Genomic DNA, 20,726 nt, shown 5'->3' with positions numbered 1-20,726 from the left:
GAGGTGCTCCCCCTCCGGGGGAGGTAGAGGGGGGTCTAGGGTTTTGTGCCCCAAGGGTAAAGGGGGTTTTAGGGATAGGGTGTAGTTTTAATCCCAAGGCGAGTTAATGTTCAAGCTAGAACGCTCCCTGTGGACATCCCCTAGTATTTTCGATGATACACCGCGTGCGTAGCACGCGGTGTATCATCGAAAATACTAGGGGATGTCCCACCACCGATTTGCACCGGATCGGACCTAATGTGACCGTTTGCCACCGAATGTGTCCCGCTTCAGTGTCCCGGTTCCCTTCAACACCGTGACGCTGCTGTAGCACGCTTTGGGCGGCTCAAAGCTTCTTGACAACCTTCGTAGGGCACCACGGAGCATGGTATGTAGTTTAGAAACCCTACTTTAGTGTGGGAGTCACCCTTACATAGTGCATCTTCAATCCAGTGAATAACTGCGTTAAGGGCTCTGTTGCGGGGGCCTACGGCTTCAATTTAGTGTCAGGAGGATGCCTTCGTGCTCTTTCCTCTATTGCTACGATGTACTACTGAAGAATGCATTGCGTAGCGGGCCTAGAGGACGTGCAACTAGCGCTATCACGCAGCAGTCGCTTTGCGTTCACATATATGTCTCCTTGTTTGCATCTAGAGCATCTGATAGCGCGGACTTCATTCCTACAACATGTGAATACTACTAGGCAAAGGGCCTGGACGTATACGCCGCTCGCACCCATCGTTCAGGTCGTCGGAGATACCAATGAACCTGAACATCCAAGCCTACTTTGCGTTCACGATACCTCGCAAGTAATACATTTGTGCAGATACTCCTAACTACGTCAAATTACAGTCTGATAGTGTCCTGATAGCCTTCCACGTGCTTCCGCCGGCGGCGGAGATTGTCGGAGTTCGGGTGCAAATGTCGGAAATGTCGGGGCCTGGCGGCCCCAACATCACCGATAAGTCGCACGCGGTGTATCGAAAATGCTAGGGGATGTCCCACCACCGATTTGTGTACGGTGAGCTGGGCATGGCAAAGGAGGGGGTAGGCAGCAAGGCGTACCTCAAGCTCATGCGCTACGTCGACTACTTTGAGCAGTACAAGGCCATTGCGATAAGATTCGGTTCCACGTTTAAACTAACTGGTGGTAGTAATGAGACAGCCCAGAGTAAGTAGGCTTCGACTACTTACTCTCAACCGACGATCAGCTTCATGACAGATAAAATGTAGAGGAACCGACAATTCCAACAATGTGCTCATTTTATTTTTCTTGTTGGTACAATATCGATACCCTTAATAAACTCGTCTCCGGAGCTGCCTAGCTTGCAGGGTACCATCCACCCACACGTGGCACATTCATACTCGAACGCATGAACCCTTCTTGTTGTTATATAGGTCGAGGGGATGGAGGCGGCGGGTGGAGCTCGTCCAGGATCGAATCCAGCCCGTTGGCCTTGTCTCCAGATCCGTCGCGAACGAGTTGTACGGCACCAGTGCGGACTCGTCCGTCCGCTCCACGACATACAACACCTGGCGGGACTTCTGCTTCAGCTCGATCAGGGAAATGCCAGCGTGCTCCACGAATGATTCAAAAGTGTACGACTTTTCACAGCAGGTGCACGTGACTTGGCGCGACAAGGTCACCGTCCAATTGAAGGCCAGCCATCCAGACTTGCGCGGGAACGAGTGGTCGGGCACCGAAGTGTTCGACCTCACCACGCGGTCTACAAGACTGCCGTTCGACATGTTCATCACGTACTTGGGCGACAGACACACCACCAGCGCCAAAAAGTCCAAACTTGGCGGGTCCGACAATCGCGCCGCAGTCGAAGTCTTGTCACTCCGGGGCTTGGGGCGCTTAAATAGCGCGAGCGCGCAGAGTCTGGACACTGTGGCTGGCAGCGCTTCTGGGGTTCGTCATATTCATCGTGGGGATTGCGACCGCTGCGGCTGCCTCTCGCCTCAACGCGTGCCCTCTGCGCGAATTGGTGGGCGGGTTATTCGCGCTCTGACGACCAGCCCAACTCCTAAGAGCAGGCAGGAAATCGTCGAGTGGTGTGTGGAGCGTGGTATCCCGGTGTTCGACGAATAGGTACGGCATCGGGTCTTCCGTCGCACACTTCGCGTCCTTGGCCAAGCTGCTGTCTGTGTGGTGCACGAACTCGGGGTATCCGAACAGCTTATCGCAGCACGCGCACTGAATGACGGCTCTCTTCTTGAGCGGCCACTTGCACGTCCCCAACTTCATCATACCCGACACTCGAAGACTCGTTGTCCGAGAGCACACGATCGGGAAGCACCAGCGCTCAGTCTTCGTTTCGTGATGTACGCGCACTGCGCCAACAAGCTCGTCCCCTTTCAGATCAGGCTGCTCGGGCTCTCCAACAGGCTCGTACTTCACCTTCACGGACTGTTCTTCCTGCTTTCGCGGGGACCAGCTCCTGGTTTGCCTGAAGCTCTGCTTGTTCCTTCTTGACAGCAGCAGCATATTGTGCTAGTTGCTGCAGCTCTGGCTGGGTCTTGGTCTCTTGATGCTGCGTGGCAGCTTCTGCTGGGTGCGACTCCTGTTGTCGCTCCGCTACCGTGCTGACATGTTGCTCCATTTCCGGTCCATGTGTAGTCTTCTCAGCACTTCCTGGCTCACCTGAACCAGGTTGGGTGTCAGCCCCGGCGTCCACGTCCATCGGCACCGCCTTGGCTTCACTTCCCGCTTTTACTGCATCTTTCTTCCATTAACCCCGTCCACAGGTCCGGCATTCGTATCCTCTCCCTTCGGCATTATTGTCTCCTTCCTTCTTCACATCAAGACCTTCAGGTGGCACGCTCCGCGATGTTGAAGGCTTGGTTGTCCGCGCGTTAAGCACTCCATCATCGAGCGCTGCGCTGCCTCTTCGTGTACGTTGACTGCGTGACGTCGAGTTTGAGCGGCTCGGTGTCGAGGTCGGTGGCTTTGCAGCGCCGCTCTTCTTGGTCTTGTCCTTCTGGTCCTTCTTGCGCTGCTTCTCTAGTTCCATATCGTTCATCATCTGCACCAGTTTCCGCTGCCGGTAGTAAATCGCCTTCTCCGGCTGCGCGCACGTCGGACAGTCACACTCCCAGAGATACCCGCCGCTCTCACAGAAATCCACAAACGCAGCTCTGCACGACGCACACCGGAAGATGTTGCCACGACGCTCGGGTGCCTCAAGCTGCAGACGCTTCAGCTGGTCCAGAATCGACACCTTCGCATCCACGTACGGCTTGAACGCGTGCCAGAAGCACTTGACGTGGTACACCCGTCGACACGCGTGGCAGTGCATCAGCACGCACACATTCGCCGCCTTCCTGCAGAACTCGCAGTGACGGGCGTCGTCTCCTGCCGCCTCCTCCACGGACTGCTTGGCCTTGGTCTTTGTGGTTGCAGCCGCGTGCTTGTTCTTGTTCTTGCTCTTGTTCTTCAGCTTCAGCTCGGGACTGGGGGTCGTGAACGGCAGCGGCGGCAGGTCCGTGATGATCGGCGCAGCTTCGAACACGGGCGCTTGGCGTCGTTTCTTGCCCCGCTGCGGCTGCTGCTCAGCGCTGGCGAGCTCCAGCGTGTCTTGCGCCACTTTCTTGCTGCCCGCTGTCGTTGCCGCCACTCGAGGCCTCTTCGTGGGAGGTGTAGCCATCTCACCCGAACGCTTCTTGTCACTGTAGGCTTGGACTCCACCACCTCCTGCTCCTGCTCCATGGGTCGCACCTGGGCTGAAGCCAAGAGCATGCCCAGCGAACCTTCTTCCTCTTTACCTTGTCGAGCCATTCCGGCGTTCGCAGCAGCGGCTGCAGCTCTGGACGGCCTCCTTCTGCCTTCCTCGGCTGGAGGCTGCTCTTCCTTCATGATGGCTACATCGTCAGCATCATCAGGTAACATAGCTACATCTTGAGTCTTGGCTGCATGGTCCGCTGGGGCACGTTGTTGTGGGGGTTTGCTGGCTGCTGCATCGCTCGCGGCCTTGGCAAACACGACGCTCAATGTTGTTTCCTCGCCTTTGACCTGCTTCGCCATCTCGGCATTCGCCGCTGCAGCTGCAGCTCTCGGGCGGCTGGTGCGGCTACTGACACCGTCTGCGCTGCTCTTCATGGCTACACTCTTGGCGTCAAACGGGGTCTGCTTCTGCTGCGTCTCCTGCGTCTCTGAAGCCATCTCCGCGCTTGCAACTTGGTCGGCGCCTGCTCCGGTGTCTTACAAAGACGAAGAGATCGTCGGATCTACTGTCTGTGGCGTCTCTGGGTGCGCAGGAGTCTCCGCCACAGAGGCGCTCGTGGTGGCCATGAGGTGTCGGGCCCACTTGCTGGAGTGTGGGAAGGAACGCCAGGTGATTGGCTTAAAACCCGGACCTTATGAAAATCATGGCATGATGGGAGGCAGGTCACTAGATGATGACGCACATGGCTACATGTTGACAGTGTAGCCATTTACAGAAGTACATGTATTATTAAGCTTATTATAGAAGTTGAGCAGGTTTGCGATGCACCTGAAAGCTCCGTCGACGCGTGAAGGCCGAGGAAAAGGCCGCGCGCGTGGCAGTCGCGGGCGAATCGCGAGTGTGAAGGTCGCTCCAAGAGCCAAGACGCCTATGACGAGCTCAGCAGCCACTGTTGCCCGCGTATCGGAGACCAACGAGTCGGTAGACGATCCCAATGAAGCCACTACAAGCTCCAGCTCTGCTGCTGGTCAGAGCCAGCTCCAACCCGGCAGACTGCGAGGCTTCAGTCGAGCCGCGCAGTCGATCAACTCCATGCGCAAGCTGCAGAAGTCCACGGAGAACGTGGCGGAGGCGGAGCAGCAGCAGCAGCCGACCGATTCGTGCTCGTCGGTCATGTCCAGCGTGGTGCGCAGGGTGAGTCGACACAACAACGCAGCCGACACGGGGCTTGGACACGCGTCGTCAAGCGCCACCGGAGCGGGAGCTGCCGCGTCCGACAAGCGCATCTCGCTGGCGCAGATGCTCAAGAGCCGGGAGATGAAGAACCTGATGCAGCAGGCGCTGGTCGCCAACAAGCAGTTCGGACGCGTAGCCACGATCCCCGAGGAGCAGTCGCGGGTCATAGCGCACTGGATCAAGCTGTTAACGTTAAAGGCGGGAAGTCGGACATTGTGAAGTACTGTATGGCACGATCACCGTTGCCCACTCTTCTCCTTTTCGTTTGGAATTGACGGGACACGTCGTGAAACCAACCACGTACTCGGCTGCGCTTGCGAGAAACCTCTTGCTGCACAATAGGTTGTTCGTCGCGTACCAGCAAGTGGATTTGATCGGTGGAGGGGTCGGGCATACCTTTCTGCACGTCTTGGCCTGGAGCTCGTGATCTTTGTGTGTCAGCTCTTTAACAAGAGCCGATATTTTTCCGTCTTCAGCTTCTTTATGGCTTCAGTGTCGGACTGAAGCCATGCGTCATTGTTCTTTGCCAGGAAAACTGCAAGCTGCGCGCAGGAACCTCGATGTCTTCAATTTTCGCATTGATCGCATTTTTTTTCAGGTGATTTATCGTCACATTCTTGTCGATGACGATAGAGAGCGTGCTGCCTTCCCCAATGATCGCGTTCCTCAACGCGACGGACTCTGAAATAATCGACATAGGGGCAGGAAGAACGCGCTATTGGCCTCAAACTTTCAATAAATCAACATCAACAGACTTATCATGGGTACCCTACCCTGTCAATCCGCAATTGATGAGACGGTTCACATGGCTAACTTTTGCGCTAGTCGCACAAACTTCAGTTTTATGTATCCATTATGTGGTCCCTATACAGGGATGAGCGCCTATAAGAGCGCGTCGTAAACACATAGTTTTACAAAGTTATAATATTAAACTCGAAAGTACAACATGTTGCACACATAAAGGCCTTTATGTTTGTATACCCGCCTAATATGATTTGAGACCCGCGCTCTTATAGACGCTCATCCCTGTACTCGATAAGATCCGAACTGGCCGCACATCCTGACACACTATGTGTGTATGTGCAGAATGAGCTTTGTTGTAGATCATTGGCGATACTAGAACCGCTTTGATCGGGAATTTTACTGGGCAAAGAGAACGATTGAAGCGGGCTGAACAATAGCACTAGAGGTAAGCATTTGCATTTTCTATAAGCTACAAACAGATCTCAACCAAGGTTCACATTTTTAGTTTTGTAAAGCATTGTCGGTTGATATCCTGCATCTACAGTTTTAGGGCAAATTTCCGGGCAGATGCTGCGGCTGCGAAGCAGGCGCAGGAGATGGCCGTAGCTAATAAGAAAAATAATTAATAAAATAAAAACTAGGGCTATGCATAGGCTGGGATAGCAATTTTACGGGGCAACCCGGATTTTTGACACAAAAAATAGTACTTCTGAACTTCAGAAGTACTATTTCAGAATCTGAAGTATGAAACACTGCAGTCGAAAATTGTTTTCGTCTGACAACTACCAGCTACATTGGAGTACGCATATAACGACAATCGAAGAGAAATCCGGCTGCAACCTCGATCGCTAGAAGTTAAACTATCCACCGCCTCTTTTGCCTGGCAAGTGGTAAGATGCGCTATGAGTCCAGACGGCTTCGTGAGCGATACCTTTACGAAAATCCTGGTACATTATATTAGTTCTTAGTAAATGTTGCGATTTCGTATGTCTTGCCATTTAGGGGTTCTAAACTTATGGGGTCGCTGCGGCCCCATAAGTCTAGAACCCCTTGCGACCCGGTCGCAAGGTAGCGTGGCCACATCTTCTAGTCGATGAGCTATAGACACCACTCCCAACTTGAAAACTTGTCGTTCGTAGCGGTCGTACCTACCTATCCACCCGCATGCCCTGGCTGGGGGCGACAACAATTGCCGCAGTACCACCATCAAGGACCCCAAACTAACATGACTGTCCAGGTTGACTACGACGCTAAACTAGAGTAGCTTCAGCTGACGGGTGTTGTCTCTTAGTCGTCGTTGGCTGTGAGTGCGCGCTGGTCTCGCTGATGGGCATCACTTAGTGTTGTCGCTTCTTTTCGTCAGCTGTACGAAGGCAGCGGTTCGATATGCGAACTTTTTCAGGTGCGAAACTCATCTCTTGGGGGAGCGGAGTGTAGATCGCCACGACTTTGATCTGCGCCGAATTCGAAATGCTGAAGGTGCAACACGATTGATGTTTAGATCTACTAGACAGAAAGTGATATCGCCTCAGTTACCAGCTTCAGCTACCGGGTCACCAATAGAAAGACAGACAGCGACAAAGGACCACGGATACCGGCCTCAGTTACCGGCTTCAGTTACCGAGGCGCGAATAACCCGATTTAGCAGCATGACCTATGGGCCACTGCTATCCCAGTACGAGAGCTTTGAGTAGGCTGGGATAGCTAAGGAACGTTGGGTGAGGCAAACTCGGGGCTGCGGTACAGTGCATTTGTGTCTAATTCGGCGAGGCGGTGCATGTAAAAAATAAAGAAGTCAAGTAGTTGGCGTGTCCTCGACACTTGATTTCGAGTTACTACGTCCATAGGACCAGTTAAATGATCAAACATTTTGGCGTATAGCAGTCGAAAAAACGACACATTACGGAGTTTTGTTTGGAGACAATCCCTCGTACTCGTTGTATGGCTGCATCAGCTCCACACCATCGATCAACACTACAGACACGGTAAAAAGGTTGTACGTGCAAGTACGTTTTCTAATGGATAAACTTGGGCGCAAGGACTCGTATTCGGGTCTCCTTGTTATGTATCGCCAGTATCAGTTGAGAATTTACGCTCGAGCCATGATAGCGGTTTTGCAGCACAAATGTTGATCTAACACAGAATTCGAGTCAAGAAATACAGTTAGTTGATTATAACTACGGGCATCTACTGCGGCTGCGAAGCAGGCGATTCTAACTACGGGCATCTACTGCGCCAGCTTCGCAGCCGCAGCATCTGCCCGATAACGCGTCTATATGATACCCACCGGGGGCAGCCTAAACAGCATCACTAAAACTAGCAATCACATACGGAGCCAAAGCACCATGCCTGAGGGTACCTCAGTCTCTCGCGGCCACGCGCGCTACACTCGCCAACTATCATTGCGCATTTAAATAGGTACGACAACTCGATCGCGCGAAAGATATATCCGCGAGTGCACTTGCGCAAAATTACGTACATACTTGCGAGTGCTACTTAGCCGACACGCAGAAAACTCTGTCCAAGTGCTCACCATTTGCGGCCGTGTAGGCTGTCTCAGGCCTTACCCCCTCGTCCTCCAAAGCACCCACGGACCACGTCAAGAGAACCGCTGAAGCGCTGCAACATCGTTAGCTTGCACCCGCGGCCGTAGTGTCCAAAGCTGGAGCCGAGATTTGGGATTGATGGAGAACGCGTCATCCCATAGCATCAACGCAAATATTCAGTTTATTTCAGTTCGCCGGCTTCAGTTACCGGCTTCAGTTTACCGGAGCCAGTTACCGGGGTGACGCCCAATTAACCTGTGTTGGGCTGGCCACAGCACTCCCTCCGGGGTTACTGCTATCCCAGAATAAAGGGTTTATACCTTCGCGGAGCCCTAGTAAATTCTGGTCACTAAGCAGTGCTTTTAGTGACCAAAATTTTTAGCATCAATCAGTCGAAAAATTAATGCCAGCGGAATTTTATCAGATTTATTGTCAACTAGGACTCCGCGAAGGCTGGGATAGGAGATTTTTTGTATAAATTCCTTCCCTTATTTTTATTATAGTTTCTTATTAGCTACGGTCATCTCCTGCGCCTGCTTCGCAGCCGCAGCATCTGCCCGGAAATTTGCCAGTTAAAACTGTCTACCGGCAATGCTTTACAAAATTGAAAAGTGCGAACCTTGGCTGATATCTGTTTAGAGCTTGTAGAAATATTCAATTGCTTACCTTTAGTCTTTACTTCATTTCGTTCATACGTACCCAGACATATACTGATTCATACCAGTGTTGTCGGTAGTGCACCGGTTCAATCTGCCCACGCATATAAACCGTTTGCTATGATGCCTTCATTTCGCGCTCGATCAGAAGTTTTTCTTACGCCTGCATTAAGACAACTACCACTACAGGACCGCATATTTTCGAGAGCTCATAACAAAACTAAACTACTACCCGTCTTAAGTGGTTGGCTATGACGCCGAATTGGAACAGTAGCTAGCTACGGCTGACCGACGGTGACGCTGCCCCGGTCTCTCTACGGTTTTTCAAGGCAGCAGATCTGCGCCAGCAACGCTGTGAGCTCGATGACCAAGATCTTGCAAGATGAAGGAACTGCCAGCACGGGCACCAGCCACAGACGCCAGGCGTTCCGTCCGCGCGTGGGACGCGATAGGAAAACCCCGATTGTGCAGATGTGCCAATTCGGGGACTGGGTTCGCAGTTCTCAGGGGTGAAAATATACCGATAGGAGATCCGATAGCACGGACACACCCGCCATGTCATTCTACACAAACAGCACTATGACTAAACGAAGGCTGAGATAGGAGGATTTTGGATTACGTGTACTTCGAAGAATTATTTTAGTGTTTTGAGTTAGGACGTACTTCTTTTACGATCTATCCGCATCTCCTGCGGCTGCTTCGTAGCCGCAGCATTTGCCCCGTGTGCACTTCAAAGCATATAGAACATTAAAAATGGAAATTACCCCAGACTTGAAATGGGTATGCTGCTCGAAAGTCGTGAGAATGTCGATGAGACACGCGCCTGGCCTAACGACAGTTCGAATCTTTCGAGCTGCGAATACTAGCGCACCTGTAACATCCTTGATCGGACTGGCAAATCACGAGCAAACAGGTAAGAACGTACGAGGCATATCGCTAATACATGGCGGAATAGAGAATTCCACGCATAGCTATTCTACAGTGGCTGCATTTACACCATGGGCGCATATTTCTTCATCTTGGATATGGTCGCACAATTCTAGTAAACACAATGAGACCGAGCATATAGAAAACCTCAAATTTCAGAGCTTCTTCGGGCCGCAGGCACGACTTTGTTCCATCCTGGGGGTTGGACCGGACTCAGCAAGACAACAATTAGCTCCTATTCGCTAAGCCCAAATGCTTTACCTACATGTACACTCCTCGCAATCGCTCACTACCGATATAATAGATACGAAGACCGAGTTTCACAGAGTGCATACAACATGTGCAGTAGTATTGGTACTATTGGGGACCCGGGTGGTGAACGCGGGGGGGGGGGGGGGGGGTTCGCAGTTCGGAGCTTCGCCAATACGAACTATCTTGTATTTAAAACGTTAAGATAGTTCGTATTCTAAAAAAACATTTATTCGGAAAACGCAGATAAAGATGCTTGACAACATCGTCGGATAGAAGTGTTTGGCTATTAGCCAAGTATTACCGCTTGCAAATACTTTGCCCTCTAAAATAGACCTCTAAAATAGACCACGCCTGTCTCTTAATATGAGTGGACACGAGATAGGCGAGGGCTGATTTAGCTTTATGCTTTGCTGGGGGCCGCTTTTAGGCCCAGAAACTCGGTTTGGCCCGTCTAGAATGGCATTTCTGCGTTTCCAAGTCGTAGAAAAGCGCCTTGGTCGAGAAAACAGAGCCCCAAGCTCGGATCTTAGACCGTACTGGCGAGATATATAAATCAGACCTAGGTCTTAATTAAGAGCTGGCTGGATTAAAATCGAGATTATTAACGAGATAATAAGCATGCGTTGGCCAAAATATCTGCAAACGGCAATACTTCTAGTACAATAAACAGCAGATGTGCCGCATTCCCGTTACTATTGTCACAATTGTACTATTCACAGGCATTTCCTCTGCCTGCCGGATGAGATGCCGTGTAAATACTAGATACTGGAAGACTACTTTAGTTTACCGTCTGCAATTAACCGGTATTGTAGATGAGGATGCATGTCGATCAGGCTACCTAGGTGTCATCGTGCCGAGCAGCCAAACGACAGATTTATAGCGCTACTTGCTGGATAGCGAATTTTACACTTTGAACGCCGCATCTGCATTCAAACTCGCGAGTCGAAGAATACATACTTGTCAGGTGCTTTGCGTTTGTATATGGCAAGCTCACGATTAGAATAAACAAAACCACTTCATTTGGTGGAGCGGCATGGACGGATAACCGCTGCAAAACCAAATCAAACCTCGAGACGCATTCAGCGTTTTTGAAATCGTATAGGTGCAGCTCCTGTCGAAACCGAGCCTTAGTGGCATCAAATAAAAATATGCGGTTCGAGATGACAACACCTTAATTAAAACACCCAAGCCCAGGGCTCGGTAAATTTCAATATCCGTAACAATAACTCGCAGTAACTTACGGGAATAACTTACTGATACCCCGTCACCAATTTCGTGCAATAAGAAATAGGAAGTCTGGCGCAGAAATCTATACAATTTGTGCTTGGTATGATCACTTCCCCATGAATTCGACGGCAATTGGTGTGCAAGAGGAGGTTAAAAACACGAATAAGTATATAATAGTAAGAACCGTTGCTACTTACTTTTGCTGTGAAAATCTTACAGAAATCGAGCTCAATTGTAATAGAATGCTTATACTAAAAGCAAAATTTCGAACCTTGTGAGGTTTGTATCTGAATTACAGGTGCATGAGATCTAAGGCATGCTTTGGTAAGCGTAGGATATGATGTACGATGATGGGAAACCGAAGTAAACTATCCACATGAATTAGACACTTTTGTTCTTCTCGCCTTTATGGTTAACTCTTTTTAACTCTACACTTGAGTTGTGGCTACATTAGTGAGGAGAAATAAGAAAATAACCCAATTGTACTGGGATAGGAAACAACGTTAGTGCTGCTATCGCAGACCAAATCGGATTATATCGTGGTACGTCAAGTCAAACGACCTCTTGACATCTAACTGGTACATTTTCTAGCAACCGGTTTGACTCCGGTGCCGCACTGGGCCCTCCAAAAGGTTTATATGCGTGGGCACTTCGAACCGGTGTGCTACCGACGACACTGGTATGAATCCATACATATATTGACGAATTGAAGTAACGGGAACGATTGAAGTGGACTACTAGAGGTAAGCATTTGCATTTTCTATAAGCTACAAACAGATCTCAACCAAGGTTCACATTTTTTATTTTGTAAATCATTGCCGGTTGATATCTTGCTTCTACAGATTTAAGGCAAATTTTCGGGCAGATGCTGCGGCTGCGAAGCCGGCTGCGAAGCAGGCGCAGGAGATGACCGCAGCTAATAAGAAAAAGAATCAATAAAAAGAAAAAAAAAAAGAAAAAAGGGGTTTATACCAAGGTCCTCCTACCCCAGCCTACGCGGAGCCCTAGTTAATTGGGGAAGGTTGGAGAGTCCAATCAATATCATATTGTATTTTGCTTAGCCCTGCCCAAGCCAGCTGCCCAACTGGAGAAGTAAGCCGCAGGTGACTATGAGGCCGGAATTTGCAAACATATCAGCTGCACAAGAGTACTAGCTGCAACAAATTGGCTTGAGTAGCTTGCACAGGATTCATACGGATGTCAAAGCTCAACATGCTGATTTGTATGGATTATAAGATTTAAAGTGGAATCGTCATAATGGGTGCATCCTGAAATCACAAATTGGTCTCGTAGCAAAAGTGAAAGAAAACGAGCAGTGGAGTAAATTTGTGACGTAAAGTGAGGTTGTCAAAAGGGGTTGCCAAAAGGGGTGACCATCCTGTACAAAACCCCATATGATACCCTCAAGTAGCAACAAAATAATGGTACTTTCAGTACTATTTTTCTCCGTAGAGGCAGCAACGTCGAGTATAATCACGTAGTAAATGTATCATAACCTGGACAAATGTGCGTCACAAATCTAAAATGTGATTTCAGGATGCACCCAATTTCGGCATTAATGGGAACATAGAAGTTGTTAAAATATTAAAGTATTGGACGCCGCCCAAAACCACCCTATCGGCTTATATGTCAAGGCCTGCGAGAGTTGATAGACCTAACATAACACCACTTCACATCTGGTGAGACCTAAATGTGGTCTCAATACACTCGGCGGTACTTCAAGGTATGCGGCCTCTGATTTGGCAACTTTAGTAGTTTTAGCTTTGTTTTTGTATGAGCTCATACAGAAGGTACCACCTCTGCTCTTAACAAGCAACCTTCTTTAAATTCTGGTATATATCACGAACCCTTGACATACAGTACTGAGAACGAGACGCCTGATATATCCGGATTTAAAAGGGAATCATATGTGGCAGACATCACTTTATGTGTTTTACATTGACCCTAATACCTAATCACATCGGTAAAATCGGGTATTAGTTGTTACCCGTCTCGTTCTCACGCTCTAGTCTGTACTACGTATCCATAGTAGTTGATTGGACGCTGTAGTCGTCAACCGACATGACCAAAACTGAGCTCAACGCTAGGCGTGAGTTGCCAACTATACGGTACTACGACGAACAAGGTGTCACGGACTGCGTTTCTGCATTCTTTCGACCATCAAATGTTTGTGTTTCGATGAAGCTCCATTCTTCGGGTGGCATACGCGGGCACCTGACAGCAATCTGGCCCTCGAGCGCAAAAGGACATTCTACTACAATACGACGTATTTGTATCATTTGCTAGTGGCAGAAGGCTCTCCTTGACTAGTTAATGGACATATGACGGAAGCTGTGGCAGCGATAGATAGAAAACAACGTTTGCATGAGAACCATAGTTTCTCACTCCATCGTAGTTAGTAAAGACGGCACTGTACCTAAGCGTTGATGATGAAGAACCGGCTGTTCTCGTGCGCGGAAACTCGACGTGCTGGGAGATCAGATCCAACTTGCTGTCGGTCCGAATGCCGTTTTGCTAGCTATGGTAATGCTGCGAATGTGAAGACAAGACGACCATAATCGCGAAGTTCTGTACACTGCATAGTAAATATCAACATTGCGTGTCCCCGTCACAAATGCACAGCGTTGGTGTAGTGCTACATAATACAACCAGATCTTACACTGTTTAACGTGGGTAGCTGCATCCATACACAACGAGCGTTCTGCACCGAGCACCGCCAAGCTGCCCATACAGGAGCGACCGCTGTTTTGTGTGTTATACACAACGATGTGCCGCACCTTAAAAACGCTTTAGATTTTAGAAGCCTGCCGGTAAAGTTCAATTGAAGTTGAAGATAACATACAAAACTCATACTAAACTCAAGTGACTCAAACTTTCCGCAGCTTCAAGTTGAGTTACAGTAGCGCGTCTCGAGTCCTCTTTCGAGGCCCCAGTTAGATGTCAAGAGGGGTCCACGTTTGACTCTCGCTTTGAAGCCATTTACTTTTGCATATTTTTTCAGCAAGGCACGGTACTATCCTGGCTTAGGTTAATGGCTAATTGAAGCTATTATGGATCGCTCTATAGAAATGTATTTTTACGAGATGCTGCGGTAGGGACACTCGCACCCACCTCACTCGTTAAAAGTACACAGATCACTCGTTTAAGTGGCCCTTTCGGCCAATGAGATCGTACTCGTAAATATGGTCTCCGCTGAGGTGTCGGCTAGGAAGAGAAAGTGAGTGGCTTTCATTATGGCCCTCGAGCTTCAATTGCCTGGGCTGTACTGGTACAGCCCAGGCATTTAAAAACGATTTAGAAACATGGTGTTTCGTACACCGCCGATGATGAGCAGCCAGCAGAGGCAGCAAGCAAGCGGGTCTTGCGTTTAGCAGAAGAGGAAAGTAGCTTTCACATTGAGTAGCACAAACAGAGCAGTAGAAAGAGGTGATCAATGCTGAGTATTTGTGGAGCAGAGGACAACATAGCAGAAAATGTGCGCATGGAATTGCTGCGATCGCGTGATGCAATTGCTACGGAGCCAAGCCAAAAAGAGCAACGCAGGTTTGAAGTATCATGCGAGCAGAAGGCTAGAGACCTCGTGCGCGAAGAGCCTCGAAGAGACTCGAGCAGCGCTACTGTTACGATTTTGTTTGCGCCGTCTCACAAATTTTGTGGTCCTGGCCAGCACCGATCAGACCCAAACTTCCCCCGCCGCCATCAAGCAGCAGCTTCCTCCACTATCCCTACCAGCATGCCCGTCATGTTCGATTCCCCGGACAGTCTGCTCGATATCGAACTCGAGATTGTGTCGGCCAAGGTGCGTGTGGTCACGAGCGTATCTCTGCACTTCTGCTCCCCATTCTAACGACTGCATTCGTTCTCCAGGGCATCGACACCGGTGACTACCTCGGCCTCAAGACCGCTCTCAAGGGCGAGTTCTCGTCGAGGGACGCGTACGTTTACATTGAGATCGACGGCCAGAAAGTGGCCTGGACGCGGCCGATCTTCGACACGCTCAAGCCTGAGTGGAACGAGAAGTTCGTCTTCAAGAATGTCCAGCACTCGTTGGTGTTCAAGCTTTCGCTGTTCGACAAGGATGTGGACGCCGACGACGAGTTGGGCGAGGCGCAGTTCATTGCCGACACCGCTATGTATGCCACGGAGACTGCGTTCGACCTGCCGATCACCATGGCCGGTAGAAACGCCGGCACACTTAGTATCAAGGTGAATTCGCACCCTGTGAGCGTTGACGAAGACGCCGAGCTGCAAGAGGTCGGACCTGTGCGCTACTCTGTGCACTCGAGCTTTTCGGCCGGGCTTCTGTCCATGCTAACGTCCAACGACGACCGACTCGAGTCCGGGCCTACCGCGTCCAGCTACACAACATCCCGCAATTCTTGTCGAGAGACCACGAGTAGAACAAGAACTACCCAACGATCCAGCGGATCTTCTCGCCCGACCACCCGGAGTCGCCTGTGTTTCGTCAAGCAGTCATGACGCAGCACGCCGTGATTTACTCGCACGGCGCGAACGACCAGGGATCGGACAATATATATTGGATATTGATTGTCGGCGAGGCAGTCATCACAATCAATATCCCCAATATATTGCCATACTTGCCTTTAGTATGCCGATATATTGTACTATACTAGAGTATATGAGTACGTTGAGTAATGTTAGCATGATCGTCATGCACTTATTCCCAATGGTTAGCGAGTCTTTACCCCTAACTGTACGTGTCCGAACATGATTGACGGTCTGCCTAGTGTCTAAAGCGAAAGTGACCAGACAGAAGCATCGACGAGCAATGGTGGAGACTCGGTTGGGGGGACCTCTCCCTCTTTCATGACGTCTGTTGCCAAGGACACAAGCGAAGTTATTATCACCGACGTAGGTACCGCAGTAACGCTGCAGCTCTGAGGTCTAAAGTGTCTCCCCTCCTACGCATACGAAGTCTTTTCGCACGTAGTCGCAGTATCTGCTCAAATTTATTACGTATACACGTTGGTGCCATTACGTGGCTGTAAAGAAAACAGAAGTGCAGCCCTGCGGACCTCAAGGCTACTCTCATGGAGAAAACCATAGCTCGATAAGAGAGCAAGTCTACGTATACTTAATTCGGTTGTTCAGCGCCATCGACCCCTCGACGCGAAGCGTGAAAAAAACTGAGACTCGATTAAGTACTGACGATGGATTGGGGTCTGATGACCAGCGAAGTGCTATTACGGCTGTCAGAAGCATTCAATAGGCAACAGCCACGGAAAAAAGGAGAGGAAAACTAGCTTATGGTGCTCTTTAATATCGTAAGAGAAGGTAGGGGCAGTTTTTCTTCCTGAACGACAAAGTCGTGCCTCCGGCCCGAAGAAGCTCTGAAATTTCAGGTTTTCAACAAAGAAAAAGATTGGTGAAGCAAAAGAGGAAAGGGATGCACGTTAGGTTGAAATGTTCTTCTCCTCTACACTTAAGCAAATTCAGAGTTCTTCTCCGATTTTTCAATCGCTAATCCGTCAGTTGTTATTTCAATGATTTTGAGTAAATGTTAGCTCATAAGGAGAAAATCAAGCTATCCTAGTTATGATTTTCCAAATAAATTTCATAAACAAAATCGTGCCTCCGGCGCTCAGCTTCTCCACGAAATTCGGGTTCCAGCCGTGGACACGGCTGAAGCCCTTGATGACGGTACCTGTGATTTTCCCGAGGAGACCCCTGAGGATTGCGAGTCGCAATTTGCAACAACTGAGGGTGCGAAAATGTTCTCCTCCTTCTCGTCTCGTCAGTTGGTAGCTCTCTATCTTCGTTAACACTGTGAGTACGTAGTGGTCGCTTGTGTAGCTTTTTCCTTAGCGACAACAAGCGCCGCCAGGAGCAGGTGAACTGTCTGCATGTTGAATTGTGTAATACGGCGTGTTTCCACTCTGAGAAGTGCTGGTTTTGAGCCGAATCCGAAATGGACCCGTCGTACGGCACCCCTCCGCAAGACCGAGGGTAAAAAACTGCTGTAACTTGCACAGTGTCGCTGGCGATCACACTTTTATTCTCGTAGCTACTGCATTTATACTTGCGCTTCTCCGCGCCATTGACGTGTATTTCAATGCGTGAGATCACAGGCTGCTCCTGACCAACACCACCACTGATCAGCCGCACCGGTAGCTACGGCCCCCGTTCAGTGTCGTATCTGATAGCCAAGCGATTAGTACGCAGTGTTTGACTTACCGGGTCGAGTGGTATAACCAGTTAGTTAGTTAGCATGCTACGGGCCTGCTGCAATTGTACGCACTGGAATTAATCGCGTGTAGTGGCATCTCCATGTTGCAGGTAGATTGGACTGGGGCTTGGTGAGTGGGAAGGCCTGTTGCTTGGCTTAGTGGTCAATGCGAAATGGGAACTGAGAGAACAATGAGTGCTTCTATAGCTGAAGTCATACACTTGTCTATCAAATGACTCTGCACGATTGATGTTTAGAGCTAAGATCAAGGAGCCACCCCGGTAATCTATTTTTCTATCGTTAACCCTTTCACTACCAGCCCAGCCCGATGCATTAATAGGTCCGCAGCGGTCCTATTAGAGCAGGTACATGTACTGTTGATTGGATAAAAATACGTCAGAGGGTTTTGGGAATGCAGCTCACCAAGATTAGTAGGACCGCTGCGGACCTATAATTTACGCAGTACCGTGAGCGCCAGATTAGTTTGGGAGCAAGCATACTTGAAATTTCACATTTCCACGAAGTCTTTGTGCTAACATGAAATAGATGTACGGGCGTCATACACGCCAGAGTATTCACAAACTCATAGTACTCCATGCCATCCAAGCGGCTCGCGCTGTGCAATTCTACCTCGGGCGCGAGACCATCAGCTACGACGTGGAGTTGTTCGAGAAGCGTGTGCTCACCAGGGCTCGCAATCGGGTACCCGTTTCTTGTACCCGCCCTACCCGCCTCGGGTATACCCGGTTTCGGGTCGGGTACGGGTACCCGAAGCAAACCTCGGGCGGTGCCACGGGTACCCGAAGTTGACGAAAAAAGTACTAAATTGTAATATTTCTTACTTATACCAGCTATATCATGCTCCTACGCCGTCTTCTTTTAGCCTCCACAAGCCCTTTTCACTCTGTATTGATTTCGCGTAGTTCCTACTTAAATGTTTAACTTTAAAACCGTGTCGGGAGATGTAACAGTTGGTCCGTCCGTACAAAATCTTGAGCCCTGGCTGGCCCGGGTACACCCGTGGCTTGTGGGCGGGCGGGTACGGGTACCCGACTTCGGCTTGGACGGCTACACGGGCGGGTACGGGTACCCTGTCAGCACCGTTTGCGAGCCCTGATGCTCACATGCTTTAATCGCTTTCTAGCGGCGGCAACGAGCAGCGTGCCACATTCACCGGGTGCCGCGCGCAACGACTGAGCGCGTAGAAGGAGTAGCTCGCACCTATTCTAAGCTAACATCTTACGAGGTTGCAATAGTACCAGGGCGCGGGTACACACTGTAGTGTACCTGTATGTAGTGACTACATGCCGGCTAGTTGTTGCTGCCCGTGGAAGCATTCTCACCAATACTGGCGTATGGCTGCCATGAAAGCTTGTGTTGCTACGAGGAGGCTCCGTTAGGCGATAAAAATGAGGCCGAGCTGGTAAGGAATATAGGGCAAGCTACATCTAATAGCAAGAAAGACGCCGTACAACGGAGCTATTAGTAGATGCCAAACACTATCTTACTAAAATCTCAGATAAGCCAACATGTAGAACTGCTGCAACAGGTAGCAGTGTAAAGGGTAGCACCGACGCCGGAGCCCTGTCAGTGGTTAGCGCCTGACAAGCAGAGCTAAGCTGGTAAGTTACCAATGGTAACCGGCCTCCTAGCTACAATGCAATATCATCAATATGTAACTGAAGGCGTAAATACACCAATCTTCTTTATCTCAGCGGGTTCTACACAGCTTGGCAGGGTTGAACAGCGGCGAGCTTGCCATTGTTATAAGCTCGCCGCACTCATGGTCCAGCTACTACTTATTACAGTACACCCCTTGATGCAACCTCAGCGTCATTATCTACATGTACATGTATGTCGACGATCAAAACGAATACGCACAACGTAGAAGAGCTATATCTACTGATGAGTTGGCACAGTCGTAGTACCTGACTATATTATTCAGTCGCGCTACCTTCGCCTACACACACAGCGGAATATAGATACGCGTCAACTTACAAATGCAGACATTCTTGCATAGTACTATAGTGGTAGATAAGCTGGTAAAGTGCCCTCGAGCAAGGCGTACAACGGCTTGACAGCATTCGATCCTGTTGTCGATAAAAGCCTCGCCGTAGCGGCCCCATTCGCACGTCAATATGTTGCAGTAGAAGTATGGCACTAGGAGCGGCGGTCATCTCGCTAAATCGGAAATTCAGGTCTAATGCAGTACCGTGAGTTACTCCGCGGGCAAAAATAAGTTCCACGTGGAAGCAAAATGTTTCACTATTGGTTAATTTATTGAGGCGACTGCAAGGTGATTGGCTGTCATATGGGTCCGGAGCGGACCTACTAAAAATCTCTGGTAGTGAAAGGGTTAAATTCTGATCGGTAAACGCAATTTTTCGACTTAGGTCGCTCGAATGTAGCTATTTGGGGTGCTCCACACAACCTGCCGCCACAGGTAACATTCACCTAAAATATCACCTTACGCGGGGTATGTGTATTCTTTTACTCCACTGCACTGCAGTTTGGCTTGCTATTTGTATGAAACCCCTCGTTTATCCATTAAAGGTTATTGATCGACTTGGTCAGGAATGCACTAAGTCATTAATAAGACCAGTGACTCCAATCGTCCCTTAACTCTGAAATAAATTTCAGAGAATATTGACAATAAATAGTGGATATTGATGACATCGCTACAATACAATATCGATGCCCAACAATATTGCAATTTTACAATATCAATTTCTATTTTCCGATCCCTGGCGAACGACACGAAGTACGGCGCGGTTTCCTCGCCCAACGAGTTCTTCGAGCTCATTCACAACGGTAGACACCAGGACAAGCCCGTGCTCTTCACGTACGTCATCACCAACAAGGGTTGGTACTTCTCCGAGACTGGAGCAGACTTCTTCAAGGACATGCTCTCACGCACATACTGCACTCGGGAGCTGCCTTCTCTGTCAAGTACGCCGGCGAATTCCGCATTGACACCGACCGGTTCGACATGCCCACGCTGTTTATCGACAACAACAGTGGCACGTACGCGCCGCCCACCGAAGACCTGCTTCAGCTCCAGGCTCTCATGGAAAACAACGCCCCTGGAATTAATTGCATCGCGCTCGACCAAAACGACGAATCATTGCAGGAGGCGCACAAGGAGACCCTGGCCGCATGGGAGTAGAGTACTGTAAGCAGCTCGGTTTAATAGACTTGGTCGGTGTGAATCAGAAGCTTATTTCGTTTCGTTTTGTTTCGCATTGAGGTACATTGATGTCACTTAACTTCTTTGGCTAACGACAGCTACGACCTTGTCGGCGGT

The 20,726-nt window shown here is 49.7% G+C and overlaps 3 protein-coding genes across 3 annotated transcripts; 2 read left to right on the top strand and 1 right to left on the bottom strand.

Annotated features, from left to right (window-relative positions):
• Positions 1 to 1,338: 1,338 nt before the first annotated feature.
• PHYSODRAFT_342474 (hypothetical protein) lies at positions 1,339 to 4,144 on the bottom strand (the record flags this gene model as incomplete). The annotated part of the gene is made up of 5 exons (XM_009540945.1): positions 1,339 to 1,839; positions 1,925 to 2,316; positions 2,384 to 2,708; positions 2,784 to 3,608; positions 3,653 to 4,144. The coding sequence occupies 5 exons, from the start codon at positions 4,142 to 4,144 to the stop codon at positions 1,339 to 1,341; spliced, it is 2,535 nt and encodes an 844-aa protein (XP_009539240.1).
• A 409-nt stretch (positions 4,145 to 4,553) lies between these two features.
• On the top strand, positions 4,554 to 5,137 carry PHYSODRAFT_289252 (hypothetical protein). The gene has a single exon (XM_009540944.1). It carries the CDS (start codon positions 4,821 to 4,823, stop codon positions 5,100 to 5,102), a length of 282 nt encoding a protein of 93 aa, XP_009539239.1. The 5' UTR covers positions 4,554 to 4,820; the 3' UTR covers positions 5,103 to 5,137.
• A 9,831-nt stretch (positions 5,138 to 14,968) lies between these two features.
• PHYSODRAFT_320162 (hypothetical protein) lies at positions 14,969 to 20,588 on the top strand (the record flags this gene model as incomplete). The annotated part of the gene is made up of 5 exons (XM_009540943.1): positions 14,969 to 15,034; positions 15,103 to 15,587; positions 17,886 to 17,889; positions 20,185 to 20,284; positions 20,323 to 20,588. The coding sequence occupies 5 exons, from the start codon at positions 14,969 to 14,971 to the stop codon at positions 20,586 to 20,588; spliced, it is 921 nt and encodes a 306-aa protein (XP_009539238.1).
• Positions 20,589 to 20,726: the final 138 nt, after the last annotated feature.

The sequence above is a fragment of the Phytophthora sojae genome (genome assembly GCF_000149755.1).
Source record: "Phytophthora sojae unplaced genomic scaffold PHYSOscaffold_17, whole genome shotgun sequence".
In the NCBI taxonomy this organism is placed as follows: Eukaryota; Oomycota; class Peronosporomycetes; order Peronosporales; family Peronosporaceae; genus Phytophthora; species Phytophthora sojae.
The sequence above is the reverse complement of the archived record's forward strand: the minus strand, read 5'-3'. Positions and strand labels throughout refer to the sequence as shown.